The 23,417-nt window shown below is 40.8% G+C and overlaps 1 protein-coding gene across 1 annotated transcript in view; it reads left to right on the plus strand.

The window, feature by feature from the left end:
* Positions 1 to 23,417, plus strand: part of LOC116290529 (cilia- and flagella-associated protein 74) — a 30,290-nt gene that overhangs the window by 3,596 nt on the left and 3,277 nt on the right. The window contains exons 5-42 of the mRNA XM_089029950.1: positions 161 to 255; positions 898 to 1,002; positions 1,262 to 1,435; positions 1,992 to 2,102; positions 2,466 to 2,568; positions 3,031 to 3,188; positions 4,135 to 4,165; positions 4,303 to 4,404; positions 4,938 to 5,030; positions 5,721 to 5,815; positions 5,886 to 5,961; positions 6,447 to 6,587; positions 6,808 to 6,849; positions 7,333 to 7,451; positions 8,122 to 8,188; positions 8,263 to 8,352; positions 8,977 to 9,100; positions 9,761 to 9,810; positions 9,914 to 10,025; positions 10,432 to 10,646; positions 11,092 to 11,214; positions 11,898 to 12,019; positions 12,516 to 12,644; positions 13,304 to 13,391; positions 14,547 to 14,720; positions 15,438 to 15,530; positions 15,958 to 16,275; positions 17,150 to 17,305; positions 17,829 to 17,962; positions 18,619 to 18,744; positions 19,301 to 19,417; positions 19,528 to 19,576; positions 20,214 to 20,333; positions 20,862 to 21,017; positions 21,505 to 21,646; positions 22,135 to 22,200; positions 22,398 to 22,486; positions 22,879 to 23,005. Coding sequence (XP_088886076.1) covers positions 161 to 255; positions 898 to 1,002; positions 1,262 to 1,435; positions 1,992 to 2,102; positions 2,466 to 2,568; positions 3,031 to 3,188; positions 4,135 to 4,165; positions 4,303 to 4,404; positions 4,938 to 5,030; positions 5,721 to 5,815; positions 5,886 to 5,961; positions 6,447 to 6,587; positions 6,808 to 6,849; positions 7,333 to 7,451; positions 8,122 to 8,188; positions 8,263 to 8,352; positions 8,977 to 9,100; positions 9,761 to 9,810; positions 9,914 to 10,025; positions 10,432 to 10,646; positions 11,092 to 11,214; positions 11,898 to 12,019; positions 12,516 to 12,644; positions 13,304 to 13,391; positions 14,547 to 14,720; positions 15,438 to 15,530; positions 15,958 to 16,275; positions 17,150 to 17,305; positions 17,829 to 17,962; positions 18,619 to 18,744; positions 19,301 to 19,417; positions 19,528 to 19,576; positions 20,214 to 20,333; positions 20,862 to 21,017; positions 21,505 to 21,646; positions 22,135 to 22,200; positions 22,398 to 22,486; positions 22,879 to 23,005 — 4,432 coding nt within the window. The remainder of the gene's footprint in view (positions 1 to 160; positions 256 to 897; positions 1,003 to 1,261; positions 1,436 to 1,991; positions 2,103 to 2,465; positions 2,569 to 3,030; positions 3,189 to 4,134; positions 4,166 to 4,302; positions 4,405 to 4,937; positions 5,031 to 5,720; positions 5,816 to 5,885; positions 5,962 to 6,446; positions 6,588 to 6,807; positions 6,850 to 7,332; positions 7,452 to 8,121; positions 8,189 to 8,262; positions 8,353 to 8,976; positions 9,101 to 9,760; positions 9,811 to 9,913; positions 10,026 to 10,431; positions 10,647 to 11,091; positions 11,215 to 11,897; positions 12,020 to 12,515; positions 12,645 to 13,303; positions 13,392 to 14,546; positions 14,721 to 15,437; positions 15,531 to 15,957; positions 16,276 to 17,149; positions 17,306 to 17,828; positions 17,963 to 18,618; positions 18,745 to 19,300; positions 19,418 to 19,527; positions 19,577 to 20,213; positions 20,334 to 20,861; positions 21,018 to 21,504; positions 21,647 to 22,134; positions 22,201 to 22,397; positions 22,487 to 22,878; positions 23,006 to 23,417) is intronic.

The raw sequence follows: 23,417 nt of genomic DNA on the forward strand, positions 1-23,417 counted from the left end.
GGCGAGGGTGATCAGATATCAAACAGCCCCCCTTTCCCTGGTAAAAAATGGATGATCCCTAATGGATAACTTTCAACCCTCCCCTCCCCTCCCATTGAAAAAATGGATGGTCCCCAATATTGCCTTGACTAACTGGGATTCTTGTTTATGGTGCAGAGAGGAGTTAAAGAAATGCCACGACAACATTGAATGTTTGGAAAAACAAATAGAAGATGTCCAGAAACAAATCACAGATGCAGAGAATTGTCAGAATATGTAAGTGCTCGAGGGGTGTATTCAGGGGGGGTGCATTGGGTGTGTACCCCCCTGGTTCGACTTTGTGCCCCTACTTTGAAGTAACCAATACTGGTTTTTCCTTTTGATTCTAAGGGGTGCACCCCCCTGAGTTAACTTTGTGTGCAGCACCCCCCTGAACAAAATCCGGTATCAGCCCCTTTGCTTGCCTCTCATCAATGTGACACAGGTTGATGTGATGGTGCAAAGCATCTATTACAACAATCAATTGATTATAACCCCCTTCCTCCTCAGTTGGCTCTTGACAGGAATGAAAAATCTGATTGGTTCCTGGACTAGACATGATTGGAGCACATATACACTAGACTAGGAATGATCATTAATGGCATGACCAGTGTTCCAACTCTCACTGCTCTGATTGTTGGTTTGATTAGATTTTCTTAAGTTAATAGACCTTATTCGTGGCGTGACAATGTTTTCTCAATTCAGCGTGACGAACCTCCAGGGGATTCATTTTCTTTTGTTTTTTAAAAATTCGTGAGTATCCCAAAGGATACGAAAGGAATAACGATGATATCCCGACAAGTTGCAAAACATTAGCTCTTCATTCCCCCAGAGGTTTGTCACGCTGAATTATTAATCAATAAATAATTTTTCTCTCAGGGCATCTCTTGGTAGACTTAGATCTCAACACTCTAAGCTCAGTACAGAGTTGGACAATGAAAAAGATGTGATGAAACAGGTAACCAGTCAACTAGAGGATTCTGAGTAAGTATTGTATTTGATTACATCATATTTCATTATTCAAAGATTGTACTTATTCATATGTCTCATGATTGTGGCAGTTGGGAGGGATACTGCTAGTCTTTATCAGGTCGATGGTGTAGACTGGAAGGGTTTCTCTGGCGTTTCAAGTTTGATTCCTGGGCTCGGCATCACATGGAAGTAGAGTTTGCTAGGACTCTCCCTTGTGTGAAGAATAAAAAGTCTTAAAGTCTTGATGCAAGGGATTTTTTTCTTTTTTTAGGTATGCATTAGCTCAGGCAATAGCTGAACAGGGCAAGTTTTTGATGGCTGGTGAAGAAGTGGAGAAAAATGATCGAATGAATGAAAAACACAAACAAGAGCAATCTGTATCCAGAGCAAGAAGAGAAAATGCTAATGCTGCTATAGCTGAGAGAAGACGCAGAACCAGGGAAAAGTAAGCTTTGATGATGATGATGATGATCATGGTGATGATGATGGTGATGGTGATGGTGGTGATGATTGTTCAATGATCATGATGATGATTGTGGTGGTGGTGGTGATGATGACTATGACGACTATCAAGATGATGATGATCATGGTGATGATGATGATGATGATGGTGGTGGTGATGGTGATTGCGCAATGACCATGGTGATGATGATGGTGGTGGTGGTGGTGGTGGTGGTGTTGATGATGACTATGACGACTATCAAGATGATGATGATCATGGTAATGATGATGATAGTGATGATGATAATGATCATCGATAGTGATGCATGATGAGAATTATAGAAATTAATATTATGACGATATGAGTGGCGATCACAGTAGAGGTGATCATGATATCGGATGATGATGGTGATGGTAATATGACTACAACAGTAGTGGTGATGATGAGGATTATCATCACACAGATGTCAATCAATGGATACACATTGCTACATTGCTGCTCAGAATACTGTTCAGGATTTAAGACTGTCTTAATTAATAGTAATAATTTTTCTTTCAAGGGAACATGTGTCCGCTTTACGAGAGCGAGAACGAAAACACAGACAAGCATTGACAGCTGCTAAAAGAAACAGAGAACATGCTACGAAGTTCCTTAAAGAAACAATGTCAAGGTAAGTATGCAAGTGTCAATGATGACGATGGTGGTGATGGTGAAGATGATGATTATGATGGTGATGATTGATGATGGTGGTGATGATGATGATGGCGGTGATGATGATGATGGTGGTGATGATGATGATGGCGGTGATGATGATGATAGTGATGATGGTAATGATGGTGATGATGATACCGCTGGTGCAGCTGTTGCTGTTAATGAAGATAAGAATGGTGATTATGGTTATGATGATCATGATCATGATGCTAACGATGATAATGGGTTGATGATGATGGTGATGGTAATGGTGATGGCGATGACAATGATGATGACATTGATGTGGATTTCAAGGTTAATGTGTTAATACCTTGTTTTCCAGAGTTCGTCAGAAAAAAGCAGAGGAAGAAGAAAGATCACGCGATGAACTCGATGACAAAATGGAGGCCGTTCTGTCGCTCAAAAGGAACATTGAAACTAACAAAGTACGTCTTACATTAAATATGACTACAAATATCGATGATATACAAAAACAACGTAATTAAGATAATGAGAGATAAGAACATGCGTAATAGGTAAATTACGAGCTTTGTATGAAGAGAGATAATGTAATGAGAGATAAGAGGGCGAGAAAACCCATAGAAACACCATGGAAACAAGGAAGAGACCTAACGAATTCTACTCACGTGTGGTTCCGAGTTCAGGAGAAGAGTGAAAAATTTCAATAATACTACATTATCCTTGATTCCACCCTCGCTTTCTGGATCGTACGAATGCTGATTTGAACATTCCATCTCTATCCCATTTGCAGGAGAATTTGCGCGCTTTACAAGCAAGAGGCGCAAAACTCGCGTATTTCAATAATACTACATTATCCTTGATTCCACCCTCGCTTTCTGGTTCGTACAAATGCTGATTTGATCATTTCATCTCTATCCCATTTACAGGAGAATTTGCGCGCTTTACAAGCAAGAGATGCAAAACTCGCGCGCGAACGCGAAGAAGAGGAACAGCAAGAGCGCGAAGAACTATTGGCCCAAGGACTCAACCCAGACGAGGTTATGACCAGGCGGAAACGAATAAGACAGTTTGAACGGGATAAAGAGTAAGCCATCATTCTTTTTATTAGAGTATTTATATAGCGCTTTACAGCAAGATAATTAAAAAATAAAAGTAATATCTATAAATATGTACTAATACTGAGAAATACTTGCGCACACAAGCGCACGCACACATAATACGCACATGAAATATGTACATAGATGCACATAATTTACATATATGTAGCGACATACACATACGTAAATATATGCACACATATATACATACTGCATGCACATACAGAAATAGAAGCACACGTGTATGTCTAGTATAATGATTTAACAGATCAAAAACAGCTTTCCGTGTTTGATACTCTGATCAAAACACGCGGGATGTTGGGAGAACACGAGAGGAGCGTAGGAAACCACGACGCGTAGCGGAGTGGTTACCAGCTTCTCGAGTGTTCTCCCAACATCCCAAGTGTTTTGATCAGAGTATCAAACACAGAAAACTGTTTTTGATCCGTTTTATAAAATAACAAACGCGCGAAAAGATCGAGAAAAAGCAAAGTCTAAGTAAATTCTCCCTACGTGCCGTCTTATTCAAATTGACCAATGAGCGCGCGCGATAGATTAAAAATGACGATAGCGTGTTTTGATACTCTCATCAAACATGGTTTTCGACCAATCATAGCGCGCGTAGTATCCCAATTATTTTATAATCTCCTATCAATATAGCACACTTTTAAAATGCACATGGTTTGTTGAATACCTTTTTAATTTGTTGCTCATCAAGATACCTTTCCCGAATTTGCTTGAGTGACCGCAAAACAATGGTTTCAAGTCGAGGCTTGACTTGATGTGTTCATACATTTACTGTATTTTATCAGGTTCACCCTCGACTTGGAGACACTGTTTCATGGCCACTCTAGCAAATTCGGAAAAGTTCTATTATTAATCAGAATTTATCTTTTTTCCCTCTCACTTTCTCTTACTTTCTTTCTTATCCAGGGCGTTTGAAAAACGACAACGAGAAAGACAGGTTAGAATCTCATTTTTGATTGGCTTATTTAACTTCATTATTGATTGGTCTACTAAATTTTATTGTGATTGGCTCATTTCATATATCATGTGACGTTACCGGAAATGACGATTTCCCCCCATTTTCCAATTTTCCAGATTGAAATAGCTGAGAATATTCTAAAAGAAGAGAAACAGCTAAAGAAGCGTTACCAACAGCAACCACAGCTTTGGCCGGACAAACAACGCGAACGGTCCAAGGTAGATGTTTTACCTTACAGTGGGACTAAATGGATGAGTGCAGTGTAGTATACGTTTGTGTTTTAAGCGTACTCGAGTCTTGATTCTGAAAACAAAAGACATTTTTAGCTCGGGCGTAATATTTTCCCATTTCAGACCACGTGTCATTCCCTAGAGAACAAGATTCTTTGTTTCAGTTGTATCCATATTCATAGTGTCTTCTCATGTGCAACCGTTAAACAAAGAAATGATACTCGAGGGAATGAAGTCACACGTAATCTGAAATAAGAAAACATTACGGTCAAGCTGAAAATATCTGTTCTAAATGCTGTAGAGCAACAGACCCCTTGCATTTGACGTCAAAGGAGCTTTGGAGGACAAAACAAAAGAATTTCAATCTCAGTGAGAATTAGAAACCTATTGTTTTATCCTCCAAATTGAGCTGCAATACGACGTGCTGCAAGGGGTCTTTTAACCCCCTACCTCTCAACGGGTACCTAAGCGCACACGCGCCTTCCTCTGCCGACGTAACTCTTATGTTTTGTTTTGTGAAGCGAATAACGAGACGGCGTCCAAAACCCAAGTTCTTCAAGTCGACAAGTGGATCTTCTTCAATGGAGTATAGTGCTGACGTAGAAGATACAGGGGTATGTTTTATATGTCACGCTAAGCCAGACAAGACTTCAATTGACTGTGAATGTCACGCTAAACTAGACAAGATTTCAATTGACTGTGAATGTCACGCTATACTAGACAAGATTTCAATTGACTGTGAATGTCACGCTATACTAGACAAAATTACAATTGACTGTGAATGTCACGCTATACTAGACAAGATTTCAACTGACTGTGAATGTCACGCTATACTAGACAAAATTTCAATTGACTGTGAATGTCACGCTATACTAGACAAGATTTCAATGGACAACTTCGACGATACGGCGGCCATCTTTGCCAGGGGGCAAAACAAAACAAAGATGACGAAAACTATATAGAGTTTCGTGTGTTTGTCTTTCTTTTATGGGTAAAGGCGATCGATGTGCCGTCTTAATTTATCTTTTGTTGTATTCTCTTGTGGATAGCTGTTAAGCTTTATTTGACGCCTGCATGTCTCATTTTTCATTGCAATCCAAGATGGCTGCCGTATCGTCCATTTACTGTGAAACAGAACGACATGGAATGCATCACTACCGCGATGAGAAATTTAAAGTGTTCCTCGGACCAATCGCAGCGCGCGCAACAATTACACAGCCAATCAAAATTATCGAACACGGCACGGTAACGGCACGCAACCACATCCGTATTGGCTACTCAAACTTGTTATCTTCATTTCACAGGATCAACGGTTTGGTGGTCGACTTGTTGCCGTGTCATCTGATGATGATGATTTTTCTCCCTATGGCGAGACAAGCAGAGATGAAGCTAAAGGCGGGTAAGTAATCCAACACAGGAAGCCCATCTCGTTTTCTACACTATTAACTTCTTCCGTCTTTTTTTCCCAGGGATTCTGATGCTGACGTCACGGAAGATCTTGCCGTACCTGAATTCAAAGGTTTATGGGAAGACACCGGCGACAAAGTAAGTCACGTGATCGTTATTGCTCATAGACGTTTTACGTTGTGACGTATTTCCGGGTCCAGCTGCTCACAAAAGCGGAAATTTTTCTTTTTGTCGATTTAACCTCGACCTGAAACAATATAAAGGTCCAATAAAGCGTGTGCAACCATGTGACTCAAAATCCCTTGAGAAATGATTAGCAATGAAACAGCCGCCATCTTGATGGATACAGACGCATGCTATCTTGAGTATCGCCATCCGGTTAGCTCAGTTGGTAAGAGCGTCGGTCTGTTGTGCGGGAGGTCGTGGTTCAAGCCTTGACCGGACCAACACTCGGGGTCAACCAATATCGAAGGGACGTAAAAGAACCACTGAGGACGTAAAGAAACCCTGGCAGTGACCACCCTCAGTGCCTACACCTCATACTAACCACCTCTCGTTCAAAACACATACAAATAGATATCATTAATATATAATAATTGTGTTTAATGAATGGTAATTTGCAGGGAGTCCACAATAAAACCAGTAAACTAAAATTCACCAATCAACTGCCGAGCAAGATGGAACAGGATATCATGGATCGGTCTTTAATGAAACAGAGAGCGGGAATCGTACAGAAGCAGGTCGCTGCTGGCCGAGAATTCAAGGTAGAGGAAGCTAATTTATGGTTCCGATTCAGACAATCCATTTGCACTATTGCGCATAGTTTTTTATGTATCCTCTTTGAAATTCAGCAAACTACTGACACCAAGGCACTGTTATGAGAATTGTTTGCTATAACTTCGGGCTAAAACAAGGTTATAACATCCTTATTTAACCTGGATTATTCTTTTTTGTCAATTAAGTTGTCATTGTTTGTATTTTCAGGGTTGCGCGTTCTACAGCAAACCAGAAATCGTTATATTTAAGGTCAGTCAGCATCACTATCATCATCGCCATCATCATCACCATCATCATCATCACTATCATCATCATCAACATTGTCACTATCATCATCGCCATCACCATCATTATTATTATCATCATCACCATCATTATCACTATCATCATCATCATCATCATCACTATCATCATCATCATCATCACTATTGTCACTATCATCATCGCCATCATCATTTATCATCATCACTATCATCATCATCAACATTGTCACTATCATCATCACCATCATCATTTATCATCATCACTATCATCATCATCATCACTGTCATCATCATCATCGCTATCATCATCATCAACATTGTCACTATCATCATCGCCATCACCATCATTATTATTATCATCATCACTATCATCATCATCATCACTATCATCATCATCATCAACATTGTCATCAATAGTAACGTGTCTTTCATTTAATTGTTTCTTATCCTTAAAATTGTTTCCCAACAGGATTTTGACGTGGGCAAATCTTACCGCAAAAAAGTTCTTCTGACAAACATCTCCTACACACAAAACTTTTGTAAATACGTGGGGATGTCACACGTCCTCAAAGACTTCATAGATGTACAGTAAGTAAAACCTTTGTTATGAAGGGGAAAAAGATTGTCATAGACGGTGGATGCTTATACTTCACACTTTGTCACATCACATCACGTCACGAAACACCACAGTACTTCAATTCACATCACACACACCACAACACATCACATCATGCCACGACAGATCATAGCACAGCACTTCACATGATATAATATTATACCAAACCACAACACATCACACTGCGACACGTCAAATCACACCACAACACATTACACCACACCAAACCACTACATATAAAGTCACACAACACATTACATCACTCAACACATCACATCACACCAAACTATACCACGACACACCACACCACAACACATCACACCAAACCATACCACGACACACCAAACCACAACATAAGAAATCACACAACACATTACGTCATACCACAACAGTACGCCTTACTACACTAAATTACACTACACTGCACTGCACTACACTACACTACACTACACTACACTACACTACACTACACTACACTACACTACACTACACTACACTACACTACACTACACTGCACCGCACCGCACCGCACCGCTCCGCACCGCACAGCACCGCACCACACTACACCTTTCCCTCCCCCCCCCCCCCCCCTCATTTCAATATCTAAATGTCCATTACTTTAACTGCATGATATCATTACAGGTTTGATCCACCAGGAGTGATGTCTGCTGGTCTGACATGTGATATGACTGTCACCTTTAAACCAATGGTAAGCCTTGATTTGATTGGATCATTTGACTGATCACATTATATTTATTGTCATTCTTTTCTCTATTTCGACAGCTTAACGAGGATTTAGAAGGCCAGATAGACTTCTTAGCTCAAACTGGTCCATTTTCTTTACCGATTAAATGTATGACCAAGAAATGTCAGGTAAGAAACAGAAATAATAAGCTTAAAAAGTGTGTGTGGGAAGGGAATTTTTGGATAGGTTTTATGTTATGATGACGATGATGGATGATAATGATGATGATGTTGGTGGTGATGATGATAGTGAGAATGATGATGATAGTGATGATGATAGTGATGATAGTGATGATGATGACGATGATAGTGATGATGATGATGATGATGATGGTGACGATGATAGTGATGATGATGCTGATGATAGAGATGATGGTGTTGGTGATGACGATGATAGTGATATGATGATGATAGTGATGATGGTGTTGATGATGGTGGTGTTGGTGATGATGATAGTGATGATGGTGGTGGTGTTGGTGATGATGATGATAGTGATGATGACGACTGTGATGATTGTAGTGATAATAGTGATGGTGATGATGGAAATGATGCTGATGATGATGGTAGTGGTGAGGACGATAATGATAGTGATGATGACGATGTAAAGGTGATGATTACCTAGACAGTGATGATATTGGTGAAGATAATGGTGATGAAGATGAATTTGATAGTCATGGTAATCTTACGACTTTGCATTAAGCTCAAATGGAACCTCAGTCTCATCATACATCGTTGATTGTACCATCTTTTCAGATATCAGTGGATGTGGTAGAGATAGATTTCTCTAATCAGGTTGTTGGTGAAACAAGGAGAAGACTAGTAACTATGAAAAATGACGGCGCCTTGGGCACGGACTTTGAGTTCAGGAAAATCACCGGTAACTATTCCATATATAGCCATAAATATTCCTTAGTAGACGATGCAACCAGAAAATAAAGAAACCATTTGTTTAGGGTGCGCGTCGCCTTACAGTAGACGAGATTGCGTAATCGCAGTTTCAGCATAGTCACGGTACGGTATCTGTTAAACCAATAACAGCGCGCGAGATCACCGGTCATACGTGATCAAATCGCCAGAGTACCGCGAGAGAGAGAAAAAAACGAAATCCAGGGAGAGACCAGGGATGCTTACTATTTAAATCAATCCATCAGGTTGGAAATTCATTCATAATGTTAAAAGAAGAGCGGGAAACTTTGACTTCCGACATATGGTACACGCGTCTACCAGAAGAATCGAAAAGAGCGGGAAACTTTGACTTCCGGCAAATGGTACACGCGTCTACCAGAAGAACCGAAAAGAGCGGGAAAAGTAGATTACTTCAATCAGAAGACCGAGTTTTCCACGGAACTTTCCCATTGGACTGACACATACCATTTGTTTCCAAATGGTAAGCAGTCCAGGAATCAAAGGCCACCCTTGATTCTCTGCTCCTTCGCCATCCAGACGTTCATCGCACGCACCCAAAATATCTTCACAATTTCGCGCATCGAGTACACTCAAAAACAGTGATAAAATCATATTTTTTCGGTTTCCTTAGGTTTGGACCGTTCAGATGCAATATCAGATATCTCAAGCATCGGAGGAATGGTTAGTTCATTTTTCGATACCAAATCGATTACCTTCCTATGAGGTTTCTTTTAACCTATTACTTTGTTCCGAGCCGTTATCCGATTTATTTTGGCTTTGACAGACAATAACCGAGGAACAAGCTGCAGAAGTGGATGCTGAAAGTGAGCAACAGAAAACAGACGGAATCGGCGGGAACATAGACGGGTCAGGAAATACGGTGGTGTCAGAGAAAGGTTTGTGATTGGTTGATATTCATTTGACGTCATAATCCACGTCATCATGTAACTCTTAACTTGGGTATTTTGTTAAAAGATCCCCAAATTGTGTTATGATGAGGTAGTTGAATGTGGAGGACTCGTTGACTGTGGAACGATTGACTGACAGACTCAGATACAGATACAAGGACGTACGTACGGACGGACGGACTGACAGACTGACCAATTGATCGACCTGATCTAAAACCAATCGATCAAAATTAAGATATTTTTAAAATATCTATTAAAGATTTGCGCACTGCATGTCTCTATTTTCTGATACAAAAAGATGATAGAAGACCAATCAATGCGCGCGTAATATCTAAAATATTTTTTAATAAAGAAACATTGTCACAAAGAAAAATAAACTTCAAATACTTCACAGCTCAAGACGCTGAAGGAGATGACAAACCTTCCAGTGATAAACAGGGGGGTGCAGTGACGTTTGAAGCATCTGTAGCCACAGAGGGTGCATTAAGAGACGCTCAACAGGATGTCGAAGAGCCCCCTCCTGAAGATCTGGGCACCACAGGGTTACCATCTACAGGTTCTCCTATACCCACGGAAGTCTTGATCATGGATGGGTTGAAAGTAGGAAAGGTAAGAATCTAGTATTAGGCATTCCTTGGTTTAGAAAAAAATGGGTCGAGTTGCTCGAGTTTGTGCAGAATATTAACGTGTTCCAGTCAAGGTCCGAGTTTCAAAGTGTTCGTATTGTTGAAGTTGTGCATTCTTTACTTTACCGTTGGTATTTGTGAATATTTAAACACTGATACGAGGCTAACCCTGTGCAAATGAGTCTGTAATCAAGGAACACAGCGGTAATTTGAAATTCGAAACTGGTCTATTGCGTCACCTAAACAGTCCCACAATGCACTGCAATGGTAACTTGAAACCATTTTTCCCTCAACCATCAAAAAGTGGTTCTTTTTTACTGCCATTGCAAATTAGTGAAGGTATTACGTTGTATTATATATTGTGTTGTATAATTACTATATTGCGTTGTATAATATATTTTGCATGCTAATCTATGTTTTTTTTCTAGATGACTTCAGGTCATATCGGTCCCTTTAGCACCATTCAGATAGAAATCTTGTTCTCTCCTGTCAAAGCTGGTAACGCCTTGGCTGACTTTGAGATTTCCTTCACGGATCCTCTCTCTCCCCCAGTAAGTACATTTGATATCTACTATCTATCCCCCTGTAAGTATTATGTTTGCTGTTTCCCTCTAGATCCCTAGGTATTTCTACCCCCCGTAAGTAGCTTTTGGATCTACTACGGGGCAGACTGCATCGTTTGACAGACCTGTTCTCATTGGCTAACCAAAACACGAAAAACTTCCACTCCAAATAGAAAACCAGTTGTCTTAAATTCAATACCTAACCCTAAACCCCAACCCTGAGGCTGCAGACACACGACAAGACAAAACCTGCAACGGTGCATGAAAAATTGTTTTGGGGGTGCCGCGCAATGCAAGTGCCTTCGACGTTGCAACATCCGATATTGACTGTTACCGGCAACGTCGCTTGCAACATTACACTCTGTGTCCACACCTAAACCCGGACAGTCAGTCAGGAGTGACCTTACAAACAGTAAAGGTATAAGCAGAATCGAAATATAGCGATCAATTTGAATAGCTATTGTTTTGGACTGACTAGTCTCTCATACATGTGAGAACGCTTTTCTGTTTCCACGTGAACACGAGGCTAGTCGGTCCAGAACAATAGATATTCAAATAGGATGCTAAATTTCAATTCGGGGTATAGTGTCTATTCTCTAAATCTTAAATTCTTAACCCTCTAGTTGGTTTTTATATTCCTCTTAAAACTGTACCATGTATTGGTTTACTAGATTATGTTACGAGGTCGAGGGTGTGGCATTGATGTTCCTGTATGGGTAGAGAGAGAAGTGGTGGACCTTAAGATCTGTATGTACGACAGGCTGTATCAAGACGCTATACTCGTCCATAACAGGTATTTACTCATCCAAAACAACATACTGCGTATTTCATAGCCGCCATGTTGGGTGAACATGTCATCCAACATGGCGGCGACAATACTCGTCCATAACAGGTATTTACTCATCCAAAATAACATTTTGCTTGTTTAATAGCCGCCATGTTGGGTGAACATATGTCATCCAACATGACGGCGACAATTTTTGTCATCCAATCGCCTTTTGCTCAGGATAAATACAAAAAATTGGTCCGTTCTTTCGATCCCTGTGGATTTTTTCTGGTTTCTCCAGTCTTCCTGGTCTGTAACAAGTGGTGGGAAACTGGGTTCGAGTGATCTGATTGGCTAAAACGAAAACGCAAAACTTCAAAGGTCTTTGTAATATGATATGATTAATTTTTGTTAATGTGTTCAATATGGCTGCCATGGTGTCATGTAACGTCACAAAAGTTCAAAAAGCTTCCTTCGTGTTGTTTCATCTAATGGTTCGTATCCTGTATACATCTTATTTCAGAGCTACTTCCGCCTTGAGGTTGAAGTTTGAAGTCTGTAAAGAACTGAAAAACCACCTTGAACTGTTACCCAAGATGGCGTACATCCAGGCTGAATCACAATTCTCTGCCCAGCTGAAGTTTCTTCCCAGGTAAACAAAACAACAATAACATTAACTAGTTACTAAAACAACAACAGAACTTCAGCACAACTCCTTCAGCACCAAGCTTTTTCTTACTCGAAATTCACAACAGATAGATAAAGGAGCTCAGTTGTTTTTCATTGCATATAGAGGAGTTTGGAAATTGTATGCGCCGTTAAATGCCACGCGCATTTTTATTCGCCAGTAGTTGCTACAATCGTTTCACTTGACTTTTGATTATCTTATGACGTCATCTATTGTATGTAAGAGTACGATCTACGAGCAATAGTCCCCTTCACAGTTCCCTGCGCCATCTTGAAAGGTAACCGTGTCCTTTGTATCAAAGTAAGACGAACGGTGAGCTTGCAATGATAGAGACATGTGAATAATTGTCCAAGGTGTTAAAAAAGGTCTCTATCATTGCAAGGTCACCGTTCGTCACGCCCCGATGCGATTGCACGGCTACCTTTCAAGATGGCGCAGGGAACCGTGAACGGGACTATTGTGTGGTTCAGAAAATATCTATACCTACCATAGAGAAAATTGGAAATTCCCAAGGGGTGGGGGGTCAGAGGATACTCTCGATGCAAAGGCACGTCTACCTTTCAAGATGGCGCAGGGAACTGTGAAGGGGACTATTGGCTAATTTACGTCATCTCTTTTTTTAGGCAATCGTTGATAACTGATTGTCCGACCTACTTTGATGCGGAGACAGGTGTGCTAGAAGCTCCTATGGTGATACGAGTAGCTGATCAGGTGGGTCATCGAGAGAGTAGTAATCATAAACTAAGTATAGGGTCAGTCCTCTTTCATTAATAGTACACTCGCCTTTCACCACTGTGGTCTCGAGTTAGATTCCTGGGCTCAGCATCCCATATGAATAGAGTTTTGTTAGGTCTCTCCCTTGATTAGAGGGTTTTAATTATCCTAAATTCCAATCCTATCTGTGAGTTTGCCGTGCCCTGGCTTAGATCAGCACAGAGGTTGTTTCTGGGTTTGATCTGTGAGTTAGCCATGCCCTGACTTAGATCAGCCCAGAGGATGTTTCAGGGTTCTATCTGTGAGTTAGCCATGCCCTGACTTCGATCAGCCCAGTGGTTGCTTCAGGGTTCTATCTGTGAGTTAGCCATGCCCTGACTTAGATCAGCACAGAGGTTGTTTCAGGGTTTGATCTGTGCGTTAGCCGTGCCCTGACTTAGATCAGCCCAGAGGTTACTTCAGGGTTTGATCTGTGAGTTAGCCATGCCCTGACTTAGATCAACCCAGAGGTTGTTTCAGGGTTTGATCTGTGAGTTAGCCATGCCCTGACTTAGATCAGCACAGAGGTTACCTCAGGGTTCAATTTGCGATTTAGCTGTGCCCTTACTTAGATCAGCCCAGAATATTAATAATAATAATAATAATAATAATAATAATAATAATACTTTATTTAAAGAGGGGACACACAACAGTTACAATAAAACACATCGTACTGAAAACCCAGTGGCCCTCTGAAAATTATAAAAATGGAAATGAATCAACAAAATTTAACAACAAACTAAACATGAATAAAAAATAAATAAAATTAAGGAATCTCTAATAAAAAATAATAATAATAACGTAAGACGTTTCCTCCAAGCCAAGAGCACCGCAGCACAGCTCCACTCCAAGTCCTCAGGCCGCAACCTGGAAGACCTGGGGTGAAGCTGGCACGGAGCCCCCCATGACTCAGAACAAACGCCTTACATCGTTACTAAAATGAACATGACTTTCATACAATTGATCAATTGACAATTTCTGATATCCTAAGTACTTAACGTACAAACAAATATTGTTTCAGGGTTGCGATTAAAATTGAAGTTCGTGCTAAACCATTTGACACTTCCCTTTGAGGTGGTCTTACTATTGAGATACTAACTGTTCATTTATCAGACCCGCGCTGTTCCTTTCACCGTGCGAGCCATCGTAACATCATCAGACATCGAGTTCAACGTGCAAGAGTTAGACTTTGGTTACTGTACTTTGCACGAGTCTGTACGACACACTGTCACGCTGACTAACAAGTCTGTACTGCCCCAACCATTTGGGTTCTGTGGAGTCCCTGATGTAAGTACTGCGTTGCGTGACGCATGATATTAACACCGTTGCATTACAGTCATTTCAATTCGATGCGATAAGAAATAAACCTCCTCGACTCGGGCGTAATGTTTTCCCATTTTAGAACACGTGTCATTCTCTTGAGAATAAGATTCTTAGTTTGAGTTGTATCCATATTCATGTGTCTTCTCATGTGCAACCGAGCGCAATCCTTAAACAAAGAAAAGATACTCTAGGGAATGACACGTAGTGTGAAATACTAAAACAATACGCCCAAGCTAAAAAGGTCAATTAGCCGTTCTGAGGTTGAGGAAAATATTGGGTCCAGTCGTCATTCCAGTGCATTGTGGGACTGTTTAGGGGACGGACTACTCTCCATCTTGGAAATATGCCCCCTACAACTGCCCCACAATGCACTGTATTGCCAACTCGGCCCAATATTTTTCTTAATCTCGGAAGTGCAAAAACCGAACTCTTCGGTTGCATAAAGTATTAGTAGTATTGCGTTACAATCATGGATTTTTATTCATAGTGTAAAACATTTTTTACTGAATTGCGTGACACGTTATCCAGATATATCCTTGATGAGTGTATTGGTTCTTGTTACAGACGGTAGATGTCCAACCCAATGATGGATTTTTATTCATAGTGTAACTTTTATTTTACTGAATTGCGTGACACGTTGAGCAGATATATCCTTGATGAGTGTATTGGTTCTTGTTACAGACGGTAGATGTCCAACCCAATGATGGATTTGGCACCTTACTTCCCTTGGAGAGTTTTGATGTAGATATAATGTTCAATGCCAAGAAAGCCAAGGTACTTTGACTTGCTTATTACATCAGTTTATGCATCACTCTGAAAAACGGTGCGCACCCTACGTGCCGTGACCTTGACGGTGTCGTGTCTGATCATTCTTATTGGATGGAAATTAATCTTGCGCACTGTGATTGGTTCAACGGATATCGTTTGTTCCGTGCGTGACCGTGACGTTGTCGTGTCTGAGTATACTTATTGGATGGATATTGATTTCGCGCGCTGTGATTGGTTCAACGGATATCGTTTGTTCCGTGCGTGAACGTGATGGTGTCGTGTCTGAGTATACTTATTGGATGGATATTAATTTCTCGCGCTGTGATTGGTTCAACGGATGTCAAGTGCTCCGTGCCGTGCGTTTTACTGTCTCCCACAAAGCGGACAGTGCGCAAAATTCATATCCTATTCTAACAAGACATTTATCTCATAGGAATACTCATTCCAGTTAACCTGTAAATCAGGAATCGGCCGTGAGTTCAAGCTCCGTTGCCGTGCCATTGGCGTCCTGCCACCCCTAGAGCTGTCTCATTCAGTCATCCAGATGAAAGCAACAGCAGTAGGAGACTCGTGCTCGTCCCACCTGGAGGTCATTAATTCTCATACCAGTGCCAACGAGTTCACTCACCCCGTACCTCGGATAGGTTCTGGACCTATTGTTGATGTTGGGCCTACGTCGTTCGAGTTTGTGGTTCCTGATGATGCTCCCTTGACGGTGTCACCGTTAGTGGGTGTGGTCAACCCTGGTGAGGTAAGGGGTAACCAAGCAGTATTTTGGGGAGAAGTTTTTTCAATTTGGAAAATGTTTGAATTGCATCCATATTCCTGTGTCTTTTGCGCAAATGTTAAACAAAGAAATGATACTCTACTGAATGACACGACACGTGGGGGGTGGGGGGGGAGGAAAAAATGGGGGGCCCTCAATTTCTTTTATTGTGGAACATGGGGAAATGGGGAACCTTGAAAGGTCATAAGGAGGATTGGGAGGGTTTTTTAAACTATTGAAGGGGGTACCCGAAAGAAATTAATGCTATTATGTGGGGTCTGGAAATTTTTTTGCATCAAAGACATTTTCTCCTCAACCCCCTCCCCTCCCCCTCCGACTTAAATAATGACTGATCCCTAAAGAGGTCTATTCGAAAAAAAGGAGGTAGGGATAGATGGACACAACACAAACGTCGTATCTGGTTCTCCAGTGTTCCCTATAATATTCTTAGGAGAAATTCATTTTAGCAAAGAGGGAAAGGGGTCAAGAAGACCACGCCCATTCACTTTCATATTCTTTTGTAATCAAGTGCACAAGCCGTGATAAAACTTCTCAACCGCAGTACAAATATATATTTCATATATTCTCATACACATATATCTCTCCTATCGGGGCGATAAACCCACCTAATGTGCCCTTGAAGTGTCAGTATGAGACTTGGTAGCTTAGTGGCATGGCACAGGAGTCGCCAGGCCATGGGTTTAAATCCCGTCGTCCGAGTCTTTCAATTTGCAGCTGCATCAGCTTAATTTGATACATTACAACCACAGTACATGCAAATATATATTTCATATATATTCTCATACGCAAAACCTCTCTTGTTGCTGTCAAATAACATCATCCTTTCTTACTCAAACAGCGATGTATTGTCCATGTGACGTTCACACCTCGTTTAGAAGTAGCAGACGTCAAGAAAGAAGCGGTCAAGATCATGGAACGAGAAGCTGAAGCCGAGAGGAAAAGACGAGAAGCTGCTTCTCCTACAGAGAAGCCATCAGAACCAGCAGCAAATCAGGTTTGTTTCTCGTAGTCATGAAGCATGACTCAACGTTGCCTGTAGAAAACAGGGCTGCTAAATTTGGCTTCTTAAATAAAGCTTTTATGTTGTTGTCTATTCACAGCGCTAAAATTGTTTGCAAAATCATTCCCCGACTGACAATCGTCATGAAAACTAAGTCTCTGGAAAAAAAGATTTTCTATGCTGTTGTTTGTTGTTCTCTTTGTTTTTGTTGCTGCTGTTGAAGTTGTTCTTTTTAGATGATTTTATTTATTTATTTATTTATTTTAACGTATTATTTCGCTAATATTGATACTAAAAAATCTATTGTCTCAAAAATTATGGAGTCATTTTGGTCAGAGGTTTATTGTGAGTGTTGCATTTGACTAGCTGACAACGAAACGACATTTCCAGCCATACTTTTCACTACGCTTAAAAGATTGATGGAAGATTGATGGTGGATACTTAACCATTACAGTCTGCTTTGCACGCAAGGTGCTGGACGTTCGAAAACTGAACGCTTTCTTTATTGTAAAAACAGAAGAAAAAAGGCAAAGGAAAAGGAGAGAAGACGTCACCCAAACGAATCCAGACACCCAGCACACCTACACATTCCAGGAAAATGTCTGATAAAATACCAGTCAAGACTTTCAAGGAAGAAGATGTTGTTATTGGGTAGGTAAAATATGGGGAGCACAAAAATTAACACCTTATCATCTCAAGTTTACTTTCACAACGTGATTCAAACTTTTTTCAATAAGGAACAGATGATGATGAAAATATGATGATGATGATGATGATGTGACGATTATGAAGATGATGATATGATGTAGTGGTAATAATGATGGTGATGGTGATGATAATGGTAGTGGTGATAATGATGGTGGTGATGGTGATGGTGATGGTGATGATAATGGTAGTGGCAATAATGATGGTGATGGTGATGATAATGGTAGTGGTGATAATGATGGTGGTGATGGTGATGGTGATGATAATGGTAGTGGCAATAATGATGGTGATGGTGATGATAATGGTAGTGGTGATAATGATGGTGGTGATGGTGATGATAATGGTAGTGGCAATAATGATGGTGATGGTGATGATAATGGTAGTGGTAATAATGATGGTGATGGTGATAATGATGGTGATTATGGTGATGATGATGATGGTGACGTTGATGATGATGATGATGGTGGTGATGATGGTGATGTTGATGATGATAATGGTGTGGTGATGATGTTGATGCTGTTAATGTACGATGGCGATGATGATTATGTTGATGATGATGATAACATTGATAACAATGGTATCAACATCTGTTTTCTCATTAGATCTGATGACTATGAAGCAGCACATCTCTCGCTCCTCAGATCACATCAAAATGAGTTCACTCGGTACGTCATCCCATGCTTCATAGCACCAGGACGATGTACTGACCCAGGAACACTGTCATGCAGGTAATAATCAGATACTCTACACACAGCTATACATGCCCATCAACACCATACATGTCTCATATTTCGAGGGGCTTTGCTTTTAGACTTTGTAGAATCCATCCAAACTTTGAGAGATGTCAGAGCACAAAATTTAACTGAAAATCTACAACAGGGGGAGGGGGTACCTGGGAACCTAAATAAAACCCTCGAATCGCAGGAGAGAACCAAGCGAAATACTCTGCTAGCATATAATGACAAGTCCTTTTAGACTTCTATAGAATCCATCTGAACCCTAAACCCTAACCCATCTAAACTTTGAATGATGACCACATTGGGTTCAAGTCAAAGCCCCAAGAAAAACTGGAAATCTTTAAGGTGGGACACCTGAGAACCTGGATAAAACCCTCCAAGTGCAGAAGAGAACCAACCAAAATATTTTAGTGGCAGATGTCCAGTCTGAAGATTGAACCCACATTTACATGGGGGAGGGGTGGCGCATAAATAGTGCCCACTACCCATGCTTCCTGAAAGCAAAATATTCAATCTTTCATATCTCCTCTGCTTTTTTCTCTACTAGTGTTCATAATACCCTGTACCTAGAGGTACACTGTCCTGCTGTCAAACCGTCTATTGTTGTGATATCAGACTCTGGAAGGAATGTCCTTGAGTTTGGCAACATCTCTTTAGGTAAGAGCACAGATCCTTCACTCTGTACAGCCTTGTATCATTACTATAACTTTTGGTATTTATTTTGGTCATTTACTATTATTTTCTAATTTTTTGCTTGCCTTGGCAGGTCAATCATCAATTGAGGAATGTCACAATTCAGAATGTTTCCAATGAAACTTTAGATGTATCCTTTTACACTGTGTTTATTTTATTAAATCATGCCTTCTCCTTTCTCCTCCCACTTCCTCCTTCCTCGTACACACACACTCACTCACCCATACCCCAGTATGCCCATACCCCACTGTAACCATACCCTACTGCACCCATTTCTCATTTCCACCACACCCATTCCCCACCACACCCATACCTCACCACACCCATACCTCACCACACCCATATCCCACCACACACATCTCACCACACCCATTCCACACCCGTACCCCCACACACCATACCTCACATACCGATAACCATATCTCACAAACCCATACCCCACCACACCCACACCCATACCCACTCATATTCCACCACACCTATTTTCCACACACCCACACCCCACAACAACAGACGAGCTAGACATCTACTACCTTTAATGATCACAAAATATTTTTATCTTTTTGCTGTTGTTGCTTGATGTTGCTCTTGTTGTTTTTGTTGTTGTTCGTAGTGGTGATGATGTTGTTGGTGGTGGAGGTTCTGGTGTGGTTTTTTGTGTGGTGTGTTGTTGCTATTAGTAGAGATGACAGTGGTAATGTTCTCGTCAATCTTTGTCGATCTTCAAGCTGCTTGCTAAGTTACTGTCCTTAACCACTCACGTTCAGCTGTCTTCATCATTGCTAGACCCTCATGGTCCATTTCAGATGCTCAATGCATTGAGGACATTGGAACCCCAAGCAACCCATACTGTTGTTCTGGGGTTTGAACCAAACGCGCCAAAAGAAGTAAGACTAGACTAGTACTTCTTTCTAACTTCCTGAAACTCTGTCTGTCTGTCTGTCTGTCTGTATGTTTGTCTGTCTGTTTGTCTGTCTGTCGGTTTATCTGTCTGTTTATCTGTCGGTTTTTCTTTCTGTCGGTTTGTCTGTCTGTTTGTTTGTCTGTCTGTTTTTCTTTCTGTTGGTTTGTCTGTCTGTCTGTTTGTCTATCTATTTGTCTATTTGTTTGTTTGTCTGTTTGTCTGTCTGTCTGTCTATCAGATTATTTGCCTTTTCAATCTTCCTGCCTTAGCTTTGTCTGTCTGTCCGTCTATTGTCTTTCTGTGTGTCTATTTGTGTATCTATGTGTCTGACATAGGACTTTTCTAAGGTAGATAACTTGGTGCATTCTGTTCAAGCTTGGGTACAAACAACACCATACGAGTTCTCATTGTCAATAGAGTTTGTACTCAAACTAGACCAGAATGCACCATGTTCGCTATCTCAAAAACATCATAGTACATTAGAGTGATGTTCTTTGCTGTGTAATTCCAGTTCAACGAGGAACTAGAGATTCGCTGTCCTCGTAACACAGTGTCAATCAGACTCAAGGGTAAAGGCGTGACGCCTGTGATCTCGCTGTCTGTTCCTGATGGCCTGTTGGATATAGGAGACGCTATGGTTTCTGATTCGGTCACGTCAACCTTTAAGGTAATGGTATATTATCTTGTAAGAAAAATGTCACGGTCTAGAAAGAGGGTCCTGAAGGGGTAAAATGGGAGCTGGGATTTGCCTTTTTTTGGGCTGGGAAAATGGGATTTTACACACTGTAAATGGGATTCACAAACAAACAAAAAAAACTGGAAAATTGGTTTGCAACCGGGGAGTCCCCTCGGCTCCGGTTGCAATACCCCGCTACTGACACCACCCCTTTTTGATTTGCGTCACGCAATCATCTCTGTATTCAACGGTAATTTTGATTCGCGTCACGCAATCATCTCTGTATCGAACGATAATCTTGATTCGCATCACGCAATCATCTGTATTCAACGGTAATTTTGATTCGTGTCACGCAATCATCTCTGTATTCAACGGTAATTTTTATTCGCGTCGCGCAATCATCTCTATGTCTTCAACGGTAATGATAATAAATCGAGAATTAAGACCATTTGTATGTGTTTTTTTTAATTCTTTTAAGATCTCCAACACATCAGAGCTGTCTATTTCCTTCAAGCTCAAACTAGACAGTCAGTCTCCTCTTCGTCATAGTAAAGCACAAGTCACACCAAGATATCTTAAAGCATTCGATGATTCTGCTGAAACACAGCCACACGTTGTCGGTAAGATTAGCGCTCGCCTCTCATCAATGCGACCCGGGTTTGCGTCCCGCCGGGCGCGGTGTGTCGTATGTGAGTAGAGTTGGTTGTTGGTTCTCTCCTGTGCTTCGAGGGTCTTTCCTCCTGGTTCTCTGGTTTTCTTCCCTCCACAAAAATCAACTCCTAAATTCCAATTCGATCAAGGTTTGTTAGCAACTGGCTATTAAGTTCTACCCTAGTTTAAACGAACGTGTTTTTTTTTTTGGCCATCCTTGCGTATTGGAATTTTGGTAGCTTAATTTTTTGTCCAGTTTTTCTTGGCGGCAAAGATTCTCGAGCAACTATGGGTTAAATAGTTGATCTGTTCTCTACTTTCTGCTTGATGGCCTAGAGGAATAACGCTTTTTGGTTCAGTCTTGGTAGCTTCAGACTTCTGTTACAAACTCTCTTTACGTAGTCCAGGGTTCATTGATTATCAATGATATTAATACATCTATGTGTATTTTTCTAAGGTCCTTCAAACTACAATGGTATTGCTGTTATTGACTGTGTTCCAGCGCAAGGGGTCATAGGAGCTGGTCAGTATGTCCTTTAAGCAACTCATAACAAATTTGCGTGGTATGTGCTTTTATTTAATACGATATGACGTCGGCAGGTGGTCAAAATATTATATACTCATCCCGTCAATCTATTCATCCAATTTTCGATTGCTCTTCCTATGTTGTACATTGCTTGCATTTCATTCGTTCACAATATATTTTTCATCTATAAACAGGAGAGTCCAAAGAAATCAGCGTAACATTCTCCCCAGACCATCCCAGCATACACTACGCGGATGTGATGACTGTAGAAATTAACAATGGGGTGAGTTACCAACGGTTATTGAGGCAATGCGTTAAATATTTCGAATTTTAAAGATAGAATTATCATGGCAAACATGTTGAAGGAATCGATTCTTTTCCTATAAAAAATAGATTTGATTTTGGGAAAAAAATTTTTTTCCGTAAAAATCCTCAATAGAGCAAGGTATACGTCGGACCAATCATATTTCGCGAAAATTTACTCTCCATACAATCATCCAATCAAATACCCGAAACACAGTCCTGACACGGTCACCGCCTAAGGTCACGCCACTGCCAGACCAATCACATTGCGCGAGAAAATAAACAACCAATCATAATTCAAACAGCCCTGAGCTTTTCACAGTCATATGAAAACTGCTGTATGTTAATAACATCAACGTTTGGTTATTGTAGGACCAAGCACAGACGATTAAGCTGGAAGGTCGAGCCTGGCCGACCTTGGTGTATGTGCGTGGTTTTGATGAGTTGATGCCTAATATAGAATCACTGGTGCCGGAGCGTGAACCCGAGGAAGAAGAAGGTAAGATAGCTCACTCAGTCTTAGGATAAAAACAACGAAAGCATGTCATCAAGCGAGGCCGAATACACAGTCAGGCGCCGATCGAAATTTACCTCTATAACATTGCGCGCAACAAATTTTATATTTTGTGAACACAGCTTGCTTTGCTGCTGACAATGATTTAATGTTTTTTGCCAATGGCATGTAACGTTTATGCCACAGATTCAGTTATGTTTAGGTAGTGTTCCAAAAACTATAGTTTACTGTAGTTACAATAGTTTATAGTACGTATGACCTACCTCGAAAATTAAATTCTGTCACCGGTGTTGTACGCAGTAGTTGCACCTTTCAGTCTGGCTCTCACCCAAGCCGACACAAGCCGACGCACCTCCAAGCTCGTCTACGTCTTCACTATGAAAAGAAGCGACACAAA

The sequence above is a fragment of the Actinia tenebrosa genome, unplaced genomic scaffold (assembly GCF_029948245.1).
Source record: "Actinia tenebrosa isolate PJP-AT-01 unplaced genomic scaffold, QUT_ActTen_1.0 PGA_scaffold14__42_contigs__length_11649687, whole genome shotgun sequence".
In the NCBI taxonomy this organism is placed as follows: Eukaryota; Metazoa; Cnidaria; class Anthozoa; order Actiniaria; family Actiniidae; genus Actinia; species Actinia tenebrosa.